Consider the following 19,636-nt stretch of genomic DNA (forward strand, 5'->3'; position numbering starts at 1 on the left):
TGGAAGAGAAAGCCTTGTTGCAGCAAGATAATAATAAAATAAGAGGCAAAAGAAACAAAAAGAGGGATGCTTAGAATGCCTTAAAAATGCTAAAACCAAAATTTGGCCTACCCATTGGGATGGGTATAGCATGCTCATTATGGCATGGCTTTTTCCCAGGCTTCCTTTTATAGGCTTACCCTCATGTTTCTCATCTTTTTAGATTTTAACTTACATAATTTTCCTATTATTTTGAGACCCTAATTCGTTTTGTTGCAAGATAGGTGAGAAAATATTCACTCTGTAAACAGAATCCTCTTTCTGGGATATTTTTCAATAGCTAATTTTTATCAAATTGGAGTTGACAAAAGGACACAAAGATGGAGTTTCATTCTTGCTTTTTGGTCATTTCTTAGAAAATCGGAAGTGTTCTGTGATGACTGGCAGGGAAGCACAGCTTGGGGCTCCACAGTGAAATGGGATGGCTGCTATGAAGAATGAATTTTTCACCTGCAAGAATAAACCAGTGAACAAAATAGTAACAGAAGCTTAGATACCTTGAACAGACCGACAGCTCCCAGAAAGGTGTGCGTGTATGAGGTGTGGGAGGGGGGAGACAAGATGAAAGATGGTGGAGGGATTAACCAGAGAACATTTGTGCACAACCCATGGACACAGACAACAACACGGGGACTGACTTAGGAACGGGGGAGGGGCGGCGGGGTGGAGACGGGAAAGGCAGAAAAAGTGGGAACCACTGTAATAGCATAAACAATAAAAATAAGTTAAAAACTGGAAAGAAACGAGTATCAGAGAGATTCACACACTCTTAGGGTTCTCCAGAAATAGAGAAGAAGAAGATATTAAATCTAATTCTGGGCAATACCCCAACTCATCTAAGTCAAACTGATTAAATGAATGTACCTTAATCGGTAGGACCAGGTGGCAGCCACCCAGAGGTCTGAAGGCACTCAGGGATGAAATTGGGAAATGGATGGCCAAGATGCTGCATCCGACATTACAAGCAGCCACAGCTAGCAACCTGGCACATTGTTTATGTCATTCTGTTTATTAGAAGGGGTCAAGAGAGGACCCAGGGAACCTTAGAAAAGCAAGTATTTCTTCCGCTTGTCCAGTCTCCAATAAAGACCAGCATCATCAGACACTAAAACAAAAATAACTCCCTAGGGGAAAGACAATATGGTCTCTGAGAAAGGAAAGTATGAGTCACTGATTTATTATTGGTCTCTGAGGCATGAAGATAAAAGGCCAAATGTTGGCACAGTGTAGAGTAAAGGCTTTTTTTAAAAGAGCCAAAGTGAAATGGGAGATGTGAGGAGGCAATGGATATATCAAGCCATATGGATAAAACAAATAATTCCTACACCAGTCAAAAACAAATGCTTCACCTACTAGTGAGAAGAGATCTTTTTGAGACTTGAAAGACATCTGCTTGCAATTATAATGAAACTGCTACTTCATACTGCAGGTAACAAATTTAAAATACATTAAAATTGGATGTTTTGGAAAAAGACGCAAAGGTCATTTCAGGAAATATTTTTATGGAGCATTACTCAAGTGTCAGGCTTTATACTAAACAGGTGGTCTACAGCAATGAGTAAGTCCCCTCTGCCCTTCGCTAGCACAGAATCTACTATACAGATGATTGAGAGCCACGGAATAGGTCCTGCATTGGAACTTGTGCCTGTTTGCGACAAATGATGACTATTTATTGAAATCAAGGAATATAATAATAATTATGCAATAACACACCCCTTGGTGCGATAGTTCACAAAGGATTTAATATGGGCATGGATCTGAAACAAAGTATAAACCCCCTTGCTAAAATTAATCACAATTTCAGTAACAGCAACTAAACCCTAAACTCTAACTTTATTTCGTTTAGTGGAAAAAAACATAACAGATTTCAAACATGTACCACTCAAACAGTAATTATTGTATCTCTTTACCTCATGCTGGAGGAAATAACAGGAATATTCATTATTGCTGAAAACACCATGTGAGGTTTTATTTAATGGGATGCATGCATATAAATGTGTGTATGCACAAATTTCCAACAGCCTTGTGAAAATAAAATTAGCTTTTGTTTATTACAATTTAAAAACAGGAATTAAAAAAAGGAAAGGTCTATTTGCTAACCATGAACTTGACCAGGTCTGCCAGTCTTATGGATGTCTCAACGTTATTGAAAAGTCTAAGGAAACTTTTCTCAGCCAAAGCAGTTAGTTATCAAGCACAAGAGAGTAATGCCCCATCTACAAGTCAAATGTTTCTTCTTCCTAATCAGTTTTAAACATGTATCTCCTTCCTTTTTTTTTTTTTTTGCTACATTAGTTAAGAAGCTGTCATTCAAAGAAATTTATGAGATCATGAGTATTCTCCAGCATGAAAAAAAAAAACATTTTGATGACAAGATTGTTTAGTACTTTCAAACCAAATAATGGCATTTCTATAGGAATTCCACGAGGAAAAACAGAGCTAGAAAAAGAAATCCACACAAAAGTAGAGACAGTTTATTATAGTTCTGGGATAAATCTTTTCTTGCACATTTTTAAATGGCATTAATAGTGGTCATTTGCAATATCAATTATCATCCTGAATAGAACTTTAAATGGGTTGAGAGCACATTTTTTTCAGGTGGGTATTGCAGTGAAATTTCTCTGCCTTCTACTGGGGGACCACATTGAAAAATGGCATTGGTCTCCTTTCTCTTCTTTTCTCTGCACTGCAGTGCCTGACTGCACCGTATTCAATTCAATAGTATTGAGTGAATTTCCTACTCTTCTACTTCCTGCTGCTCCTTCTCCTAAAGAAAAACTGGGGACTACATTCCTAGCTTTCTCTAGAATGAAGATGAAAGAAAAAGAATCGCAAGCTTAACTCTTTTTTTCCATCTTATTATTTGAAACCTAGGTAGCCCAGAATTGCGTGTCAATACCTCTATTCAAAGAAGATCCCTGAGAAGGAGGTAAAATATGTCAATAGATAAAAGTAGAAGAAAAGTATTTACAAGTGTGTCTGTAAGTGTGGGTGTGCAAATGACTAAATTAACAGAGCTAAATATCCCTGTGATATCAAAGGGGACCCTGTAACACACACACATACATTCATACTCTGTTAGGTAAAAAGTTATGCAACTTTCTAGAAGAAAAAGTTACACAAAGTTTCTAGAAGGAAAATTAGAAAACAAATATAAAAATAGTATTGTGAAAGATGATCAGAGCTCTCCTACTTCCAGGAATTTATTCCAAGGAAATAATAAAGAATGTACACACTCAGCCTCAAAGATACCAGTTGAATCCATAATAGCCAAAAATTAAAACAATCTAATTGGGGTGGTCAAGTTAATTATAGTATATCAAAATTATAGACTACTATGTAGGTATTAAAAATGTATACAATGAACATTGACGTGGAACAGTGCTCAGTTTTGTTCAACAGGAAAAGCATGTCAAAAGCAAAATATGTTACCAGTTTTCTTTGGATTAGATATGTGTACATATGGATATACTTACATTATATATATATGTATATATGTATACATATATATATATATATATGAAAATATGTTGAAGGCTTTTTTCAGTTATGTATTCTATATCTCCCTTTCTTGATCTTTCTCCATATCTAAATTTTCTGATTTGCCTATAATAAACATGCATTACATCTGAAATAAACCTATAAAAATGGACATAATTTTAAAAATTCATAGTATCAACAGTCTCTTTTTATTAAAAATTCCATTAAATAGTCTGTAGCTGATAGATTGTAGGGGACCGGTTTGTCTTGGCCTGGCAAATGTGACTCAGCTCTGTATGGAAAACCTACAGAAGCGAAGTGGTGGGCAGGAGCCAGACCTTCAAACTGAGTTTTCCCGTGGGAATCAGGCCCAGAAAATACTTACAGACTGTCATGGCTTGCTCTTGCTAAAACTCCCTCGCCCTGGTCTAAAGCAACAAATGTGTATTGTCTATCCTCAAGGTGACTTCCAAAGCCTGTGTGAGCTCTCCCAAGGACAGAGCTAATGAGCTCATTACCAACCCCCTCTGCATGCTATTTTTATTTCCTTGATTGTACCTAGAATGTAGATAATAATGCTCTGTGTGATAGATAATAAATCCTTCTTTGATGTAAGACTCAAGGAAAACAATAAAAGCCTGTCTAGGCAAGGGTCGGGGCGCTCCTCTCTTGAGGGAGTGGCTGAGGCACCATAGGCACTCTCCCCTAGTCGTGCCTGTTCCCTTTTTCCACACAGGACTGTTGTCACCTGTGCATCATTCTCATCATCAACCACAACAGGCGGACTCTGCTGGACAAGTTCTGCAACAATAGATAGGCTAAACAAGAAGTCCTTGTGGATTAATATTGGACGATAATGGTTGGTACAAATGGAGAGGAATAATCCATACTCAAAAAGTCATCTGATTAGCAGGGTTCATGTTCTCATATATCTGCTAGGTTTCCTGAAACTAAAAGTCTTTCTAATAAACTCTAAAAATCAAAATGCCAATATTGAGATTTCCCTATACCCATGCAACTCATCCTAAGAATATATTGCCTTTTATTTTAGATCAAAGCATCAAAGTTGTCACAGACCCAAAACAGCCATGTCAATTCAATATCTACATCTGAACTCAACATATTTATAATCAAAATTTTTTTAAATCCCTGATTTGCTTTTTATCTCTATGATGCAAAGAGGGTTAGTGATAATACATTTCAAGAGCAACAGTTTTGCTTTGTTTCTAAAGCAGTCTTCTTTACTAACATGGGAAATTAAAAATGCAGAACACCACCAGCTAGTCAGTCAAGAAAGCAGCACTGTGAATGTTAGGGCTTTGTGGATACAAATTAGGGAATTAGTTTTTCCCTTAACAGGAGCATATTTACTAAGTAATTTGCTTTCTTTAACTGGAGTCATCCTCTTCCATTAACTGGAGAAGTAAATCCAAATTAAAATCACTGTTCATCAGTTACTGCTGGGGACATGCTCAAGCCTGTGTAAGGGCCTAGGCAATAAAGCTCATCAAACGTAATTTTAATCATTGTTTAATCAGAGCTCTCAAAAGGAATAATTTGGGGTAGGGGAGAAATGGGAAACTCTTAGTTACTGCTGGCATGAAGGCAGTTATTTCTGAGGACTACTGATTTATTTACTCATGAAGTTTTTCAACAAATTTTTATTTGTTCCTTGTTCAATAAAAACGCAGTAAATACAGTGATGAATATCATACCCTCATCAGCTTACATTCTAGAGGGAGGGAAAATTGGTACATGAGAAGTCATAATTAAAAATCATGGTGACTACTTCAGAGGAAGGGAACAGGGTCAGAGAACAAATAATGGGGAGATTCCAGTTTACCTTGGGGAGCCTGGGAACCCTTAAGAAAGAACATTTAGGCTTTGCCACAAAGGATAACAGGCATTCATGCTCATAATACTCTTCTCTCAACTGTGTTAGCATCTCTCTTCCCTGATCTTCCTACTACCTCCTTAGCCATTCCAACTCTTCACTGTGAGTTCTTCTTCTATCCAATCTTTAGCCTCTGATACTCTTCAGGGCTAAGTTCTATGTCCTCCACTTTTCTGACTCCAAAGTTCCTCCTAAGGCAATCTATCCCACTCCTATGATCTCCAAGATCATCTACATGTCAATAATTCCCTAATATACTCCTCCAGCCTACAACTATTTTTCTAACTTTGGATCCATGTGTCAACTGCTTACATGACATCTTCATTTGAATATCACACAGGAATCTCAAATTTAACAGAGCCAGTGCTAAAATCAAGATATCTCACTTTCAGATCTTCTCACCCTTTAGCAATTCCCATCTCCCTAAATAGAAACACAGACTCCATTGCTATATCATTAATCAGAAAGCCAACAATGACACTTGCTTCTTTCGCATCTCTCACTCACAAATGGTAATTCAGCCCTGTCTTATTGATAGCCAAAATATATCTTAAATTTCACCACATTATTCCATTCTTCCATTATCAATTCTTCCTTAGATACTGCAAGCCTTTATTCATTCTTGTATTCACTCCTGACCACCTTCCAATTCATTGTTTTAAATGAACATCTTTTCAGATTACTTCCTAGTTTTAAAATACTTCCATTGTTTTGCCCTGGCTGGATTGAGTGCGGGCCAGCAAACCAAGGGGTTGCCAGTTTGACTCCCAGTTGGAGGACAAGCCTGTGTTGCAGGCCAGGGTGTGAGAGGCAACTACACATCAATATTTCTCTCCCTTTCTTTCTCCTTCCCTTACCCTCTCTCTAAAAATGAATAAATTAAATCTTTTAAAAAAGGTTCCATTGTTTTGAAGATTAAGTCTAAAATCATGAAAATGGTTTCTAAGATCATGCATGTTTTATCCACTGCCTAATCTTTTCGTCCTATCCCCCATGCCAGTCTTAGCATCATCCCCTGTGCTTCAACAACAATGGACTTCTCTTAGTACCTAAAATTGAAAAGGACCTTTCTCTTTTGGACTTTGAGCATGTTATTTTTTCCATTTGGGGCATTTCAGATCTTCCTACTATGTGTTCTCAAAGTAGCATGCTAATCTCCATATCAGATAAAAGTGTATTTGGCTGCAAGTAACAGATTACCCTATGGAAGTAGTTTCAGCAATAAAGACATTTAATTATCTCATATCACAAAAAGTCTGAAAATAGGCACCTCCATAGTTAATGCAACATTGCAGAATTGTTATCCAAGACCAAGACTTTTCCCCTTTCTAGTCTGCCATTCTGTGCATGCTCACTTTTCATTCAGGGTCATTCACTGTCTATGGTTACAAGGTCAGAGAACTTCAGGCATCATGTTGTTGAAAGGGTCAGGCTTAATCGAAACTTTCTCCCATCTTGCACAATAGATATCTGACATTGGCCACAATGGCCGGCCATCAGACTGACCTTCCTGCACCTGGAAACGGCCTGGCCCTTTACCTAACCCACTACCCTGACTCACATCCTGAAACCCTGTGGCAACAGTCCAGAAGAACAAGAAACTGACCCCTCCCTTATTCCCCCACAACTCCAGGCATTTTCTTCTAAAAGCCCCATTCTTGCCTCCCTCTGCTGCTTCGTTCTGCTTGGACTCAGCCCACCCGTCCTGCAGCTCCGAGTCAAGGCATTTGGATCAGATCATCCAGCTCCACCCATCTCTGTCTCTGGTGAATTTCTAACAGTTGTGACACAAGCACTATCAAGGTAGGAGAGGAGGAAGGGTACTCTCCTCTTGTGTGTATCACCTCTCACAAAATGTAGCACTTTTCTTAAAAGCCCCCACCACATTCCCCCTATATCATATTGGCCGTGTCAGTGTCCTATGGTGACTCTTGACTACAAGGGACACTGGTGAGATGAGTTTTGGGAGACAGAAGGGAAAGAGTTTGGAATGGCTACAGAATCAACAGTGTCTGACACCTTCTCCAGAGTACTTACCAAAATAATAATTAAAGAATTAAATAGGCATATTTTGTTCACTCTCTCCTCTGTGAGAGTACACACTTTCAACTATGGGGGACATGTCTGCTTTATGAGCTCAGAATCAGCACAGTGCCCGGCCCATACAGGAAATCAGTTAGTGTTGGTAGAATGAATGGATACATGAATATAAAGGACAACAGAGGCAGAAAACATGTACAAAGGAGAGAGAAAACTGCCAACACAAAGCTTTTTAAGCTGATTGTCATATCTCATTATCTCAGGTTCTAACTCTCCATTCCGGTTAATTTGAAAACAGTCTTTCATCCAAAAAAAAAATGCAACTTTTGAAAGTGCTCGATTCTTTACACAATGAATGCAATTTTTCTAACCTCTTAATTCTTGCCAGGTGACTAGACATGGGCATAATTGTTTTTATTGAGATCCAGGAATAAATTCTTTTTTAAAAAATACAATTTTAACCTCTGCTATTAGTCCTAGATGATCCAGAAAATTTTAAATTGCTTCAAGCACATAACTGTAAATCAATTCTTGGCTAAATCACTCAAATAGCATTCAAAAAGAAAAATGCATAGGAGCTAGAAAATTATTTAAGAAATTAGTCCTAAATTTTTTGGTCTAAATTTTCCACTCCGGAGAGCAGCACACCAACAGATAAGAATGCCATTCAGATTAGCTCATTAGGGAGAAAGCTGATAGAAAACGCCTGGTACATAAAAGGATGCTTGAGATATTTCTGTCTTTATAACAAGACCCAAGGAAAACCTGGGTTTACTCCCAAACTCTATCATGTCTTAAATATGTAACTATGTTTCAAGTTGAGTAAGTTCTTTTGTTTACAAATAATACAATAATCTCAAACTATCTTTTTAGTTATAACATGCCATTATCACCCTACCACTTAAAAACTTAAATGAAAAATAGTACATTGGAATGGAATACAGTCCGTTGATGGTAGCCAGCCTAATAAAACATTAAGGGATAGTTTCCTATTCCCAACAGTGTCTCTATCTACAGATGCAGAATCCGTTCTTAGTTTTTGATGGCTGTTCTATCTGGTCATCCCAAAACACAAAGGGCACCGACATACAAATACAGTACCACAACTTTTTTTTCTATAAAGGGAGGTGTAACTATCTCCACATGCAACATTAGGTTTCAAATTCTAAATACGGTTTTCATTTGAAATAAAATTCCTTAAAAAGAGAAAATGACTTGAGCATTGGCAAAGGGAGTCCCCTCAGGGAAAAATGTAAACAGATGGCTGAGAAAAATCACCCACATGCTGCACACAGATCTTGAGGAGGCATTTCTAAGAATGAAGTGGCACTTCCCAGCCTGGGCACCTTCCCACGAGGATCCTTATTTAACCCACGGAAAACAAGGCTTTATACCTCTAGCCAAGAAGCAGCTCAGTGACTCCTTTCCCACTCATCTCCCAGTAATTCAGACTCCTTTTCCATTCTCCCCAATATTCTGCACGAAGCTGATTACCAACCACTTGAGACAGACGAGCCTCTAATAAATCAGTGTTTGATGATCAGCCCTGAACTAACATCTTCCCATATAATCGGGCTGTTAAGTCCCAGCTACGCATATTAAGCATTCAATTTAATGTATGACACACATCTGTTCCACTTTCTTAGCGAGCAGAAGTTTCAAGATAACTTAAATCCCAGACCTAATCAAGGAGAAAAAAATCTTGGCAGTGTTTAAAACTGATTTTTAAAATATAATCCAAATGACAGTGAGAGAAACCATTTTGCAGTAATGAGATTACATAATGCCTAGATCAAGTCTACAAAACTACCTGAGCAGGAGCACTAGCTCTCTCATCTGAGCCTGTTTTTCTTCCCTTTTGATGCCATCCACATTTACCAATGACCTTCACCTGTATCTGGCCCAAAGCACCAAAATATAAGCAAAAATAAATTTTCCGCGAGCCCTGTAATTTAAACCCTCCCAATGCCCAAAGGCCATAAAAGAAAAAACTCACAGATTTGTCTTTCACGAGGAGAGCGCAGCACTGAATTCCTGCCATCAGCATCTTGTGGGGGTTCCAGGCCACAGAATCAGCTCTGTTGTATAAAACATGGCAAAGGACAGAGTAGTGAGGGGACCCATTAGTTTCTACTGGAGAAAAGAAATTCTACCATCAGCAGCACGCACTCCGTTCTCACACCCAAGGTAGTGCTCAACGGGATTCCTCGTTTGAGTACTCTAGGGAGTTTTGGAGTTTGGGCTTCTTTTTCTTCTTCAAGTAAAGCTTTTTTTTTTTTGTCCATTTTCAGAATGTTACTTAAGTGGACAAAGTCCAAAAAGGTCCCCATGCCTAAATGAGAGACAATGCGTCTGGGGAGCTACATTTACCTGTGGATGCCATGCAGAAGCCTGCGGTGCTTCCTGGACATCAAAGCTGAGCCACCCCAAGAAGCCTGTTGAGAAAGTTATGTAAGCAAGACAATGTTATTCCTATGTGATTTGTGCACCTGCCAACCATCCTAGAAAACCCTGAGCTACCACCTCACTCTACCTTGCTATTTTGTTTCAAGCTGATGTTAACCAGTTTGTATCCCAGGAAAATTTGATCACTGGTTCCACTCAGGCAAGCAGAGCCTCTCATCACAACAGACAGCTCCCATTAACCCTTAGGATTTAAATCCACACATCCCAAAGAAATTGCTATATTAACCTGTTGAGTTGCATGTGGTCGAAAGGTTTAAAAGACACAGTCTATCCCGTCTCAAATCTCATAATCTAAAACAGACAATATCCTTACAATGCCAAGATTCTACCATACACAAGGTACCGATGCTGCATGAGTCAGGGGCTAAGGACTGGCATTCTGTAGAATCAATGTGGCATGTGCTTGAATATGTGGATAAAAGGGAATATAGGAATTCATAGCCACCTAGCTTTAGCACGGTGGACATGGATCCTGTTACTGAAAAATTAGATCTTTTCAGCCAAATAACTTTCAAATATATTTGCAAGTCAAAAAAAGAGTGAGATTAGGGAAAGAAAACCTGGGACTTAACAGAGCTATTCACTGGAGAGGTAAATACAAGCAGAGGAGAGGGAATGGAGAATAAGGAGACAGAGGAAACCCCACAGTCAGGAAGTCTAGAAAGGAGGGAAGAAGAATCAATATGAGGAATAAGATAGTCTGGTTCTCGAAACTGAGCAATCTTCTGAGTTTAATCTGCAGGGCAGTGAAGGGCGGCTACAGTGAGGAAAAATGAGGGGACCGTCCTAGGCGCTGCTGAATGCTCTCCAAGGCTATTTACCCTGCACAACATTGCATTGAGAATGGAATTATTGTCACTTCGATTTTTTAATAGAAAAAAACTAATGTTCAGAAGTTGCAGGTAAGCTCTCCAAGGTCTCACAGGTAATAAAAACCAGGTCTTTTTGACAATAGCATCATCGCTTAGGGAAAGTAAACAGTTGGCCGAATGGTACAGTGCGGTATGGTTAATTGAGGGTCATGAAAGTACTATAGGCAGGAGGCGAGTTAAGAGACTGCCTAGGATGTAGGCTATCCTATTTTAGGCTGTAGAATTTAAAAAGATAAGGAACCCCTAATATCACATAGAAAGAGGTGGTAAGATTCTGTGTACCATTGAGGTGGAAAGTGAAAGAAATGAGATGTCTCCATGATCCTCAGAGTACTACAAAATCTGAGCCCTTTGCTGAATAATAAGGCATGGCCTTAAATCGCACTTTAAAACAGCTCTCTTATTCAGGGATGAAACTCCACAGTGAGTGTGTCGCCTAAGATGCACAATTTAAGAAGGCACACACTCCCAGAGTTCAGCTCTTGCAGGGCGGTCAGAGTGTATCCCTCTTCAGTCTGAGTCCCAGGAACCTCACTGTGTCTCCTTAGTTCCAACCCTGCTTCCATGGACTAGAGTCCCCAACAACCCCATGGGGTTCCAAAGGTTTGCGAACTGAAGGTAGTGTGCATGCAAATCCCACAGACTTTCAATTACAGAGTTAATGACTTGGGGCTGTCTGTCAAGTCCCCTTCCTGCTGCACTCTCTCCCCCCCTGCCATTCCCAATGGACTATGTCCAAATTAAGGCTGAGATACAGAAGCAACTGCCTTCAGCAACTCAGAAATCTTTACCCTGGCTTACTGAGGATCTCCAGTTCTGGATTTTGAGATCTTGACCTTCACAAACATTAAGGTGACTTACATGTAATGTTCTCTTACTTCTATTACCCACCCCAACCACTAAATTGCCTACTTTTCTCAAGCCTTTCATCCCCAACTTCATTAAGAACCTACCAGTGACAATGAGGGACAATAAGATTCAGACACACCCATTTGCTCTCTTACTTTTTCCACCTGCCTCACATGCTATACTCACACTCCTTCATGTCTCCTGCACTACTTTCTGCTTCCTCTGCTACCTCCCCACCCAAAGTAAATGATATTCCCCCAGTCTTAGTGAGCTGAATTGAAGTTTTCAAATCACATGCATTCTTTCAAGGCTTTAGTTCACTGGTTTACAGGACAGTTGGGCAGGTTAGGAACAGCTGACCCACAAACTTATTCCTCAGAAAAGCTGAAAGGAGAAAAACAATGTATGTCCTACTTCTATTTTCTTCACTTTCTAAATTCTGATGCCAAAATTTGCAAAAGCATCAAACAAATCACCTAAGTGATGGAGGAGCTTGGTTTTCCATCTCAGTAAAGACCATCATATATGTTAGGCGCCACATTTACCATTTTACTTACTTTTTTCCCTTTAATTGCTTAGGTAGTAAAGGAACGGTAGAACTAATCCTGAAAGGAAGGTGGAGGCAGGGGTAAAAATGACATCCAGCAGCATGTGCAGGCCATGAATTTAAACGCAAGGTTTACTCCCACTCTGACACTAGGGAGTGAGGACTAAGGAGGTGAGAGACTTTGGGAGACTCTGCTGGGAGCGGAGGCTTCGCAGCAGCCACAGTCTCTGCTTGGGAGAAGAGCTGAACCAGCCCTGACATCCTGTTTGGAGGCAGACACTAGAATAATAATGCGCTCTCACAGAAGAATAACGGAACTGGAGGCAAAAAATGTCAACAAAACTAGAGTTTTCCTTATTCAGTAGTTAAAAATGCATTGCAATTAACCAAATTTAAGACACCATCAAATGTAGAAGTCACTATGTTTGACCACTAACAAAGAAAAAAATGATATCAGCATACCAATTGCAGACATATTAAAAATTTTAAGTGTGTCTTAGAATTAATAAATTGTGGTTCATATGCAGGGCAACTTTGTTTTTTTGTAAACCCAGGGGAATAAGCAGTCAGAATTACATTTTTTTCAAAAAAGCAAATACCAGTTTTTAATAATTTAAAGTATCTTTAAAATATTACTTAGACTATTTCCAAAAGGTCAAAGTAATTATGGCAATTATGTTCATTTTTAACCTTTAAAATTAATAAACTGTCCCTAGAATAAAAAGGTAGAATAGCTACATGTTTCCATATGGAATTTTATCAACAGATTCAATGCCTGCAATATTGAAGAGCAGATGAATACTGTCTCCATGTTAGAGCTAATTTCTTTAATAGGTCGGATAAACTGTTGTCCAATTTAATCCAATACTATAGGCATTCATTATGGGAATAATTTGTGTGGCTTACATTTTTCCTTATAGGAGTGTTTCCTTCCAAAATTCAACCTAGAGGTTGACTAGAGATTTTTATAAAACCTAGAGAGGTTGTTATTCATACTCACAAATCATCATTCTCTCTAAGCCCCATAAATCTCTTAATATCATTTCCAATTCAGAAACTGCTGTAGCTACTATTTTATATAAACTCTATAATCCATAGTTGATGTTGCTTATGAGAGTAGAATTTTCTAGTATAAATGCTAATGTATTTTATTTTTCCCCCTTATTTCCTCTGTTATAGAAGAACTCACTTCATATTTTCTTCTAGGACATAATGTATTATTATGTTTCTAAGTTTATAAGAATCAGGAAGTTATAAGTTGAAATATAAACAGATACAAGTATTACAATTCCATTTAAAGAAGTCACAAATAACCTCCCTGAAATATTGCCATTGGCGTACTAATAGAGCCTATAACTCTGGTGAATTTATATTAATGCTGCTTTTACCATACATTAGCATACTTTTAATGAAAGTCTGGAGTTGCTAAAAAGAAAAAAAAACTCTCCATATCATACCTAGATGCTTTACTTTGAAAGCATAAAGTCAACTATAAAATCATTTGTATGTATATTCTCCAAATGCTCAGTAACCTTCCACTGCACAAATCAAAAATATCGTCCTTCCCTTTCTGTCTGATAAGGAGGCTATGAGCCATTCACTCACCAAAGGAAGATCCCCTCAAGTTCCATCAACATGTTCAGCTGTCCCTTCTACTGGGTTGAATCAAACTAATTACCTCCCAACGTCACACACACACAGAAGAAAACCAAAATGCTCAACAAGCTTTTACAACTGGCTGAGCTCAACCTTTTAACATTAGATAAACAGAATTTTAAAAGTTACCTTTAATGAAGGAAAAATTATTATAAACAACCCCAGGATGTACACAATTAATTAGAAAAAAACAACAACTCTTTACGTTAAAAAATTGTGAAAAATATGTTATCGCCGTCCTTCTCTGGTAATTATCTATAACAGATCTATATAAAACCTGCTTTAATTAGAGCATGAAATTACATAGTTTAGCATTTTGCATTTTCTGCCTGGTTGGTGTCATATGATTTTTAAGCTAGAAAATACTTTATGGACCACGTCAGCCATTTCTCTCTTTACGAATGAAACCAAAGCCCAAAGGGCTGAGGTCACAGTGAAAAGCAGGCCAACTTGAATCTAAAAAGCAAAGTCTTTTGGCTCCGTAGTCCAAATGTGTCCCCCACATCATGCTGCCTCAATGACAGTAGATTCAAGGGACCAAGGAAAATGGTGCATGAGAGGAGAGGAAATAAAATGCAATCTAGGAACCTGAAAATTTATATCGTCTTAGAATATTCTTCTTTATACCTTACCAAAAGGACATTGTTATTTCCCCTAATTAGAAATTTATATAAAAGTCATTGGGGATTTCACATCCAGTCTCTGAGGATTACAAGATCAGAAAGTTGAACAGATGTGTACATACAGGTGAATGGCAGCTAGATCAGGTGAAAGTTGAACAGATGTGTACACACAGGTTGAACAGACGTGTACCTACAGGTGAACTTACATCCACATGAAGCCAGAGGCCGTGCTTCTCGCAGACATCGGCTATTTCATCCAGAGGGTCAAACGCGCCCAGCACAGTTGTACCGGAGGTGGCACAGACAAGAAAGGGTGCTGCTCCCTGTGAGAAGGACCCACACATAAGAACTGTCACCATCGCCTCTAAATTTGTCCTGTAATAGGTCGGTAACTTATAAAGGTTGTACTATATCCAGACATTCATTTGGTTTCTTTGGAGATAATCATTAATTCAGTGAATGTTTCTATACTTTTCTACTCTATGGTTGTATATTATAAATAGGTTAGGGAAACTAAGAAAACATTATGACAATACTAGCCCTTGCTCCCAACTCAATAATTTTCATCTCCTTTTCTTTCTATAGTATTTTCTGCTCTTAGTTTTCCCAAATAGAAAGTAAACTCATCTCTATCGGTGAACTGGCATCGGTGTGATTCCTAGCTTCTTGGGGAGAGTCACTGGGCCTGCAGAGTGAGTGCCAAGGCTGTTACCCTTCCCCAACATGAAAAGGAGTGTTTGGAAGACAAGCAGCTCCAGGGACAAAACACGCAGGCCTGTATGTCTGTCTCCCAGTGAAGCAAGTGCAGTTATAAAACAAAAAATGTGCTCAGGTACAAATTTGGCATCAGAGGACATAAGGCAATCTCACTGGGATACATCCTCCAAACCAGGTGCTCAACAGAGAGATTTTTATGATGCGCTAGTAGAGAGAGCCTGCCTGACTCCTTCCATGATTATTCTTCATAAGGCTGATGGCTGCATCTTGCAGAGGGAACAGGTGCCAGAGGGAGATGGAGAAAAGGGGACATGGAAGACATGTGCAGACAGGAATGGTAATTCCAGTCAAGCTAGCCAGCCTCTTGGCCCCAACATGGGGCCAATTCATGACAACTACTATATTTTTTGGACTATAAGACACACTGACCCCAAATTTTGGAGGAAAAGGGGGGTGCATCTTATAGTCCAAATGTAGCTTACCTGGCTTGCTGTGTGTGGGGGGGAGGCACAGCATTGGAGAGGGGTCACAGGTTTTTAAATATTTTACCACATTTTTTGCTTCAACCTTTTTTCCCCTATTTTTCTCCCCTAAAACCCAGGTGCATCTTATGGTCTGGTGCATCTTATAGTCCTAAAACACAGTAGATAGAGGAGATTCGGAGGGGCTGTTTCTGATAGATCCATGCCCCGCCCCTGCCCCGCCCCTGCCAGCAGAGATGTTTTGCGGGATTGGAAGTGCCTCAGAGGGAAAATTTTCAGACAAAGCTGGTGGTGGCGAGGGTTGGGGTAGGGAAGCAACAGGAAGCTGAAGATTCTAGAGCACCTAAGGAATAAGTGACAAGAACATTTACTGCCCATTAAATTCATTTTTACCTCCATTTAGGATGGAGTCATTTTTTTCCCCTCAGTTTTATCTGGAAGTGCAGTTGTTCTTACAAAATACCTGTATGTCCCATTTACTGTAAGTGGTTGTGTCCTCTGACCCAGACTCACTCCAACTTCGCTGACCATGGACAGAAATATCATCTCTGAGTGGGAAGAAGGGCAGAGCTAGGGCACTTGGTGCCCATCTCAAAATTGAGATGCATCAGAATCAAACTGATGGTGCTCAATGAATCCATGTGACACTCAGGCGGAGGGTTGTGACAGTTGTAATCTAGGCCACCCAAACATCTCAGAGTGGGGCCAGTAGGTGACAGAGTCCCAGGGAGCCACGGGCTTTGAGAATTATTTCCTGCACTTCACTCCCAACAGATCATATCTGTATCATGTCAGTAACCTAAAGAAAATGGGACCAGATTTATGTCAATCATTAAAAGCAATAGAATGAGTCATTTACTAAAACCACTTAGTGACTTTAGCAGCTGAGTTTTTCCTCATAAACTATACAACATCCTGCCAGTGGTGAGAAAACACCTTTGCAAGCTATTATAACTTATTAACGACTTTCTCACCTTTTTTAAAAAAAACAATCTAGCTAGAAGCATCAGTCCTGAAATTAAATTTCTGCCATCTGGATTTAACCTTCCAGATTTTTTCCTTTCACACATCTCATGCGATTCGTAAGAAAATTCAGTGGAAACAGAATTGATGGTGGGCTCACAATAAGCAGTCTTCCCGAAGGACATTTGTCATTTCAAAAGTCACCCAGGAAAATTCTCTCAAATATGCAGCAGTTAGACCGGTTTTATCTCTTCACAAGCACTTCAGAACCTCGGATGCCTCTGTGGTTTTCACCACCAAGGAAAGGTCGCTGCTCAACAGATTTTAAATGGATTGTGGCTGGCCAGGGAATTGAATCCCAGCAGGAAAAAAAAAAGTGGATTCACCATTTCCTACATCTGAAGCAATTCAAGTTAAAAGCTTGAAACAGAGCAACCAGGTCTGGAGCTACTGGGAAAAAAAAATAAACTAGTTCATCAGGTATCATCATTTCAGAATGGATTCAAGGTTTGTCCTTGGTGAATCCAGGCTACAGTTTTAACTGACTTGAAAGAAGACTGAGGAAACATGCCAACACTCACCCCACTGCCCTATTTTTAAATGTGCCTAAAGCAATTTTGCTTTTCAAAAACTTCTCTTTACAGGTTCTCAACTTCAGAATGTGCCAGCTTCATGTACTTCATATGTTAAAACAAGCCAACATTTACATAATAAAAATAATAATGACTGCAGTGGGATAAAATAAAACCCATCAAATACGCTAGAACACGAGTTCTTAATGACACCAAACAAAAAGAAAAAATAGACTTCACTCTCATTAGGGGATGCCAGGCAACTAACTCACTACCTGAAAATTAGTAAATAAGGGGGAAGAAGAAAACATCTATTCTGCTTCCCCTGTGAAAACTCTTTCTTTAGGAAACCAAATTGGGGGGTTGGGGGGGGGAGGCCCTCTTCTTTAGAGCAGCATGCCTGCCAATCAGTGCCTGAGGAATGGGACAACAATGAGAACATCACTTAATAAAACACTGGGTCTAGACAACCATCATCCGGGCAGGACAACCCGGGAGGTGACAGACTCATGCAGAGTCCTGTCACCGGTGACCTGGTTATCCCAGAAGCCACCAACCTGTGGCACCACAGAAGGAAACCCAAGACGTCTGCTGATGGAAGGACAAAATCTGCCCATGAATAACTCCTTGCAAAAATTCCATCTGAATTTTACCCAGTCTCAAGATCTAACTGCCAAATTGCAAGAAATATAAGAGAACAGATGGGTAGCACAGAGGAGGGGAGCACTTAGAGTCTCAAATTCGTGATGTCATCTACAAATGCATAATGTGGAAAACTACCAGGATAAAAGGCGTGGTTTCTTCAACAGATCAATTGCAGGAGTTAAAAAAAAAAAGGCGGGGGAAGCTATAGATTAAACAAGACTTACAGGATGAATCAACCAGGGCAACACATAGACCTTTCATGAATCCTTATTCAAACAAACAATTTTTTTAAAAAAGGAATGGGAGAAATTCTAATACAGAGGACATGTTTGATGATATCAAGAAATCATTTCTTATAATGGTATTAATTATTTAAAAAGAGAGACTGTATCTCTTTTGTAGACATACTGAAATGTTTCTACATCAAATGACACAATATGTGGGATTTGCTTCATACTAATCAAATGGTGGTGGGAGGGGAGAGGCAGAGATGAAACAAGAAGAGCGTGAGCTAATGACTTTTGCAATTAATTAATGGTATATGAATGCTCACTGTATTACTTTCATATTTACTTGAAATTTTCGTAATGAAAATTTCCAAATTCAAGAGAGAAAGGAGGGAGGGAAGGGGAGGGAAGGGAAGGGAAGGGAAGGGAAGGGAAGGGAAGGGAAGGGAAGGAAGGGAAGGGAAGGGAAGGGAAGGGAAGGGAAGGGAAGGGAAGGGAAGGAAGGAAATAGTAAAAAAGAGAGGAAGGGGGAGAGGAATGAGTGAATCATATAAACCATACAAAAAGCACAATCAATATTCCCCACCAACAAGCATTAATGACATTAAGAAAGTTCTTTTCGATAGCAATTTCTGTAGAAAAAGATAAAACTAGATTTTTAAAAACAGAAAACTATAATTTGATATCTGTAGTTCACAGCAGAACAAACAGGCGTGTTTCTAGAATTGTGCCCAAGTCAAAGCAATCTGGTCATCTCCGCCACCAGACAACTTCAAATCCACTTGTCATTGGAATGTTAAAAAACAAAAACAAATGCAGATCTAAGGACACACCTGAGGCCAATACAGCCACAATAAAGGCAAAAATTGCAAGCACAAAATTTTAAACCAAATACAATAATCTAGGATGCTCTTTTATTTAAAACATTAAAATACAAATAGTAAAATAACAGACATATAATATTGAAACTTAAAAAAAATTAAAATAAAAGAACCCATCTTTGTTAGAGTATGAAATCCTATGAAGGGAGAGGCAGTGAATCACAGCTCCGAGGCTGGGCTTTTCATTTTCAGCAGTTGCACCTGACTTTGTGGCTACCTGTTGGAAAGTTACGGGAAAAGGGTCTGAAGCTCCGTGGGCAATGAGGACTGTGGTGGGACGGGAACCAAGCAGTGAAGAAGCAGGAACACCTAAGCCAGCAGGCTTTTGGTCCAAGAAGCCAGATGATTGGCACCAACACAGAGACACGCCCAAAAAGCAGGTGCTGGGGCCAGCCCTAGCCAGAGTGTAGCAGGTGACCACTTCTGTGCCTTGCTTTCCCCAGCAACGGACCTATGTCAGGTTAATACATCCTGGCAGCTAAGAAAGAGAGAACATTCTGCCAGAGCTGAAATACTAGCCCCAGACCAAGTACAGGATGATGGTGATGAATGGGCTTTGGGTGGAAGCAACCTGAGAGGAGAGGCTGATCAACAAATCAGGAAGCATTCTGCATGGGAGCAGAGAGAATGGGTTGGACCTGCAGAATTCTCAGAGTCAAAGTTTTGTAGGAATGTGGTCGCAG

The 19,636-nt window shown here is 39.4% G+C and overlaps 1 protein-coding gene and 1 long non-coding RNA gene across 2 annotated transcripts in view; one reads left to right on the plus strand and one right to left on the minus strand.

Annotated features, from left to right (window-relative positions):
* GADL1 (glutamate decarboxylase like 1) overlaps window positions 1-19,636 on the minus strand; it is a 162,960-nt gene that overhangs the window by 96,393 nt on the left and 46,931 nt on the right. Inside the window, exons 9-11 of the mRNA XM_053668954.1 lie at window positions 14,673-14,789; window positions 9,824-9,888; window positions 9,450-9,531 (exon numbers count right to left, since the gene is read on the minus strand). Of these exons, the coding sequence (XP_053524929.1) occupies window positions 9,450-9,531; window positions 9,824-9,888; window positions 14,673-14,789 (264 nt within the window). The remainder of the gene's footprint in view (window positions 1-9,449; window positions 9,532-9,823; window positions 9,889-14,672; window positions 14,790-19,636) is intronic.
* LOC128627999 (uncharacterized) lies at window positions 1,298-9,824 on the plus strand. Its single transcript, XR_008392304.1, has 4 exons — window positions 1,298-1,468; window positions 2,914-2,968; window positions 7,047-7,216; window positions 9,745-9,824. It is a non-coding gene; the product is annotated as an uncharacterized LOC128627999 (long non-coding RNA).

Source organism: Artibeus jamaicensis, unplaced genomic scaffold, assembly GCF_021234435.1.
Source record: "Artibeus jamaicensis isolate MK-2021 breed Jamaican fruit bat unplaced genomic scaffold, CSHL_Jam_final contig_519, whole genome shotgun sequence".
NCBI lineage: Eukaryota > Metazoa > Chordata > Mammalia > Chiroptera > Phyllostomidae > Artibeus > Artibeus jamaicensis.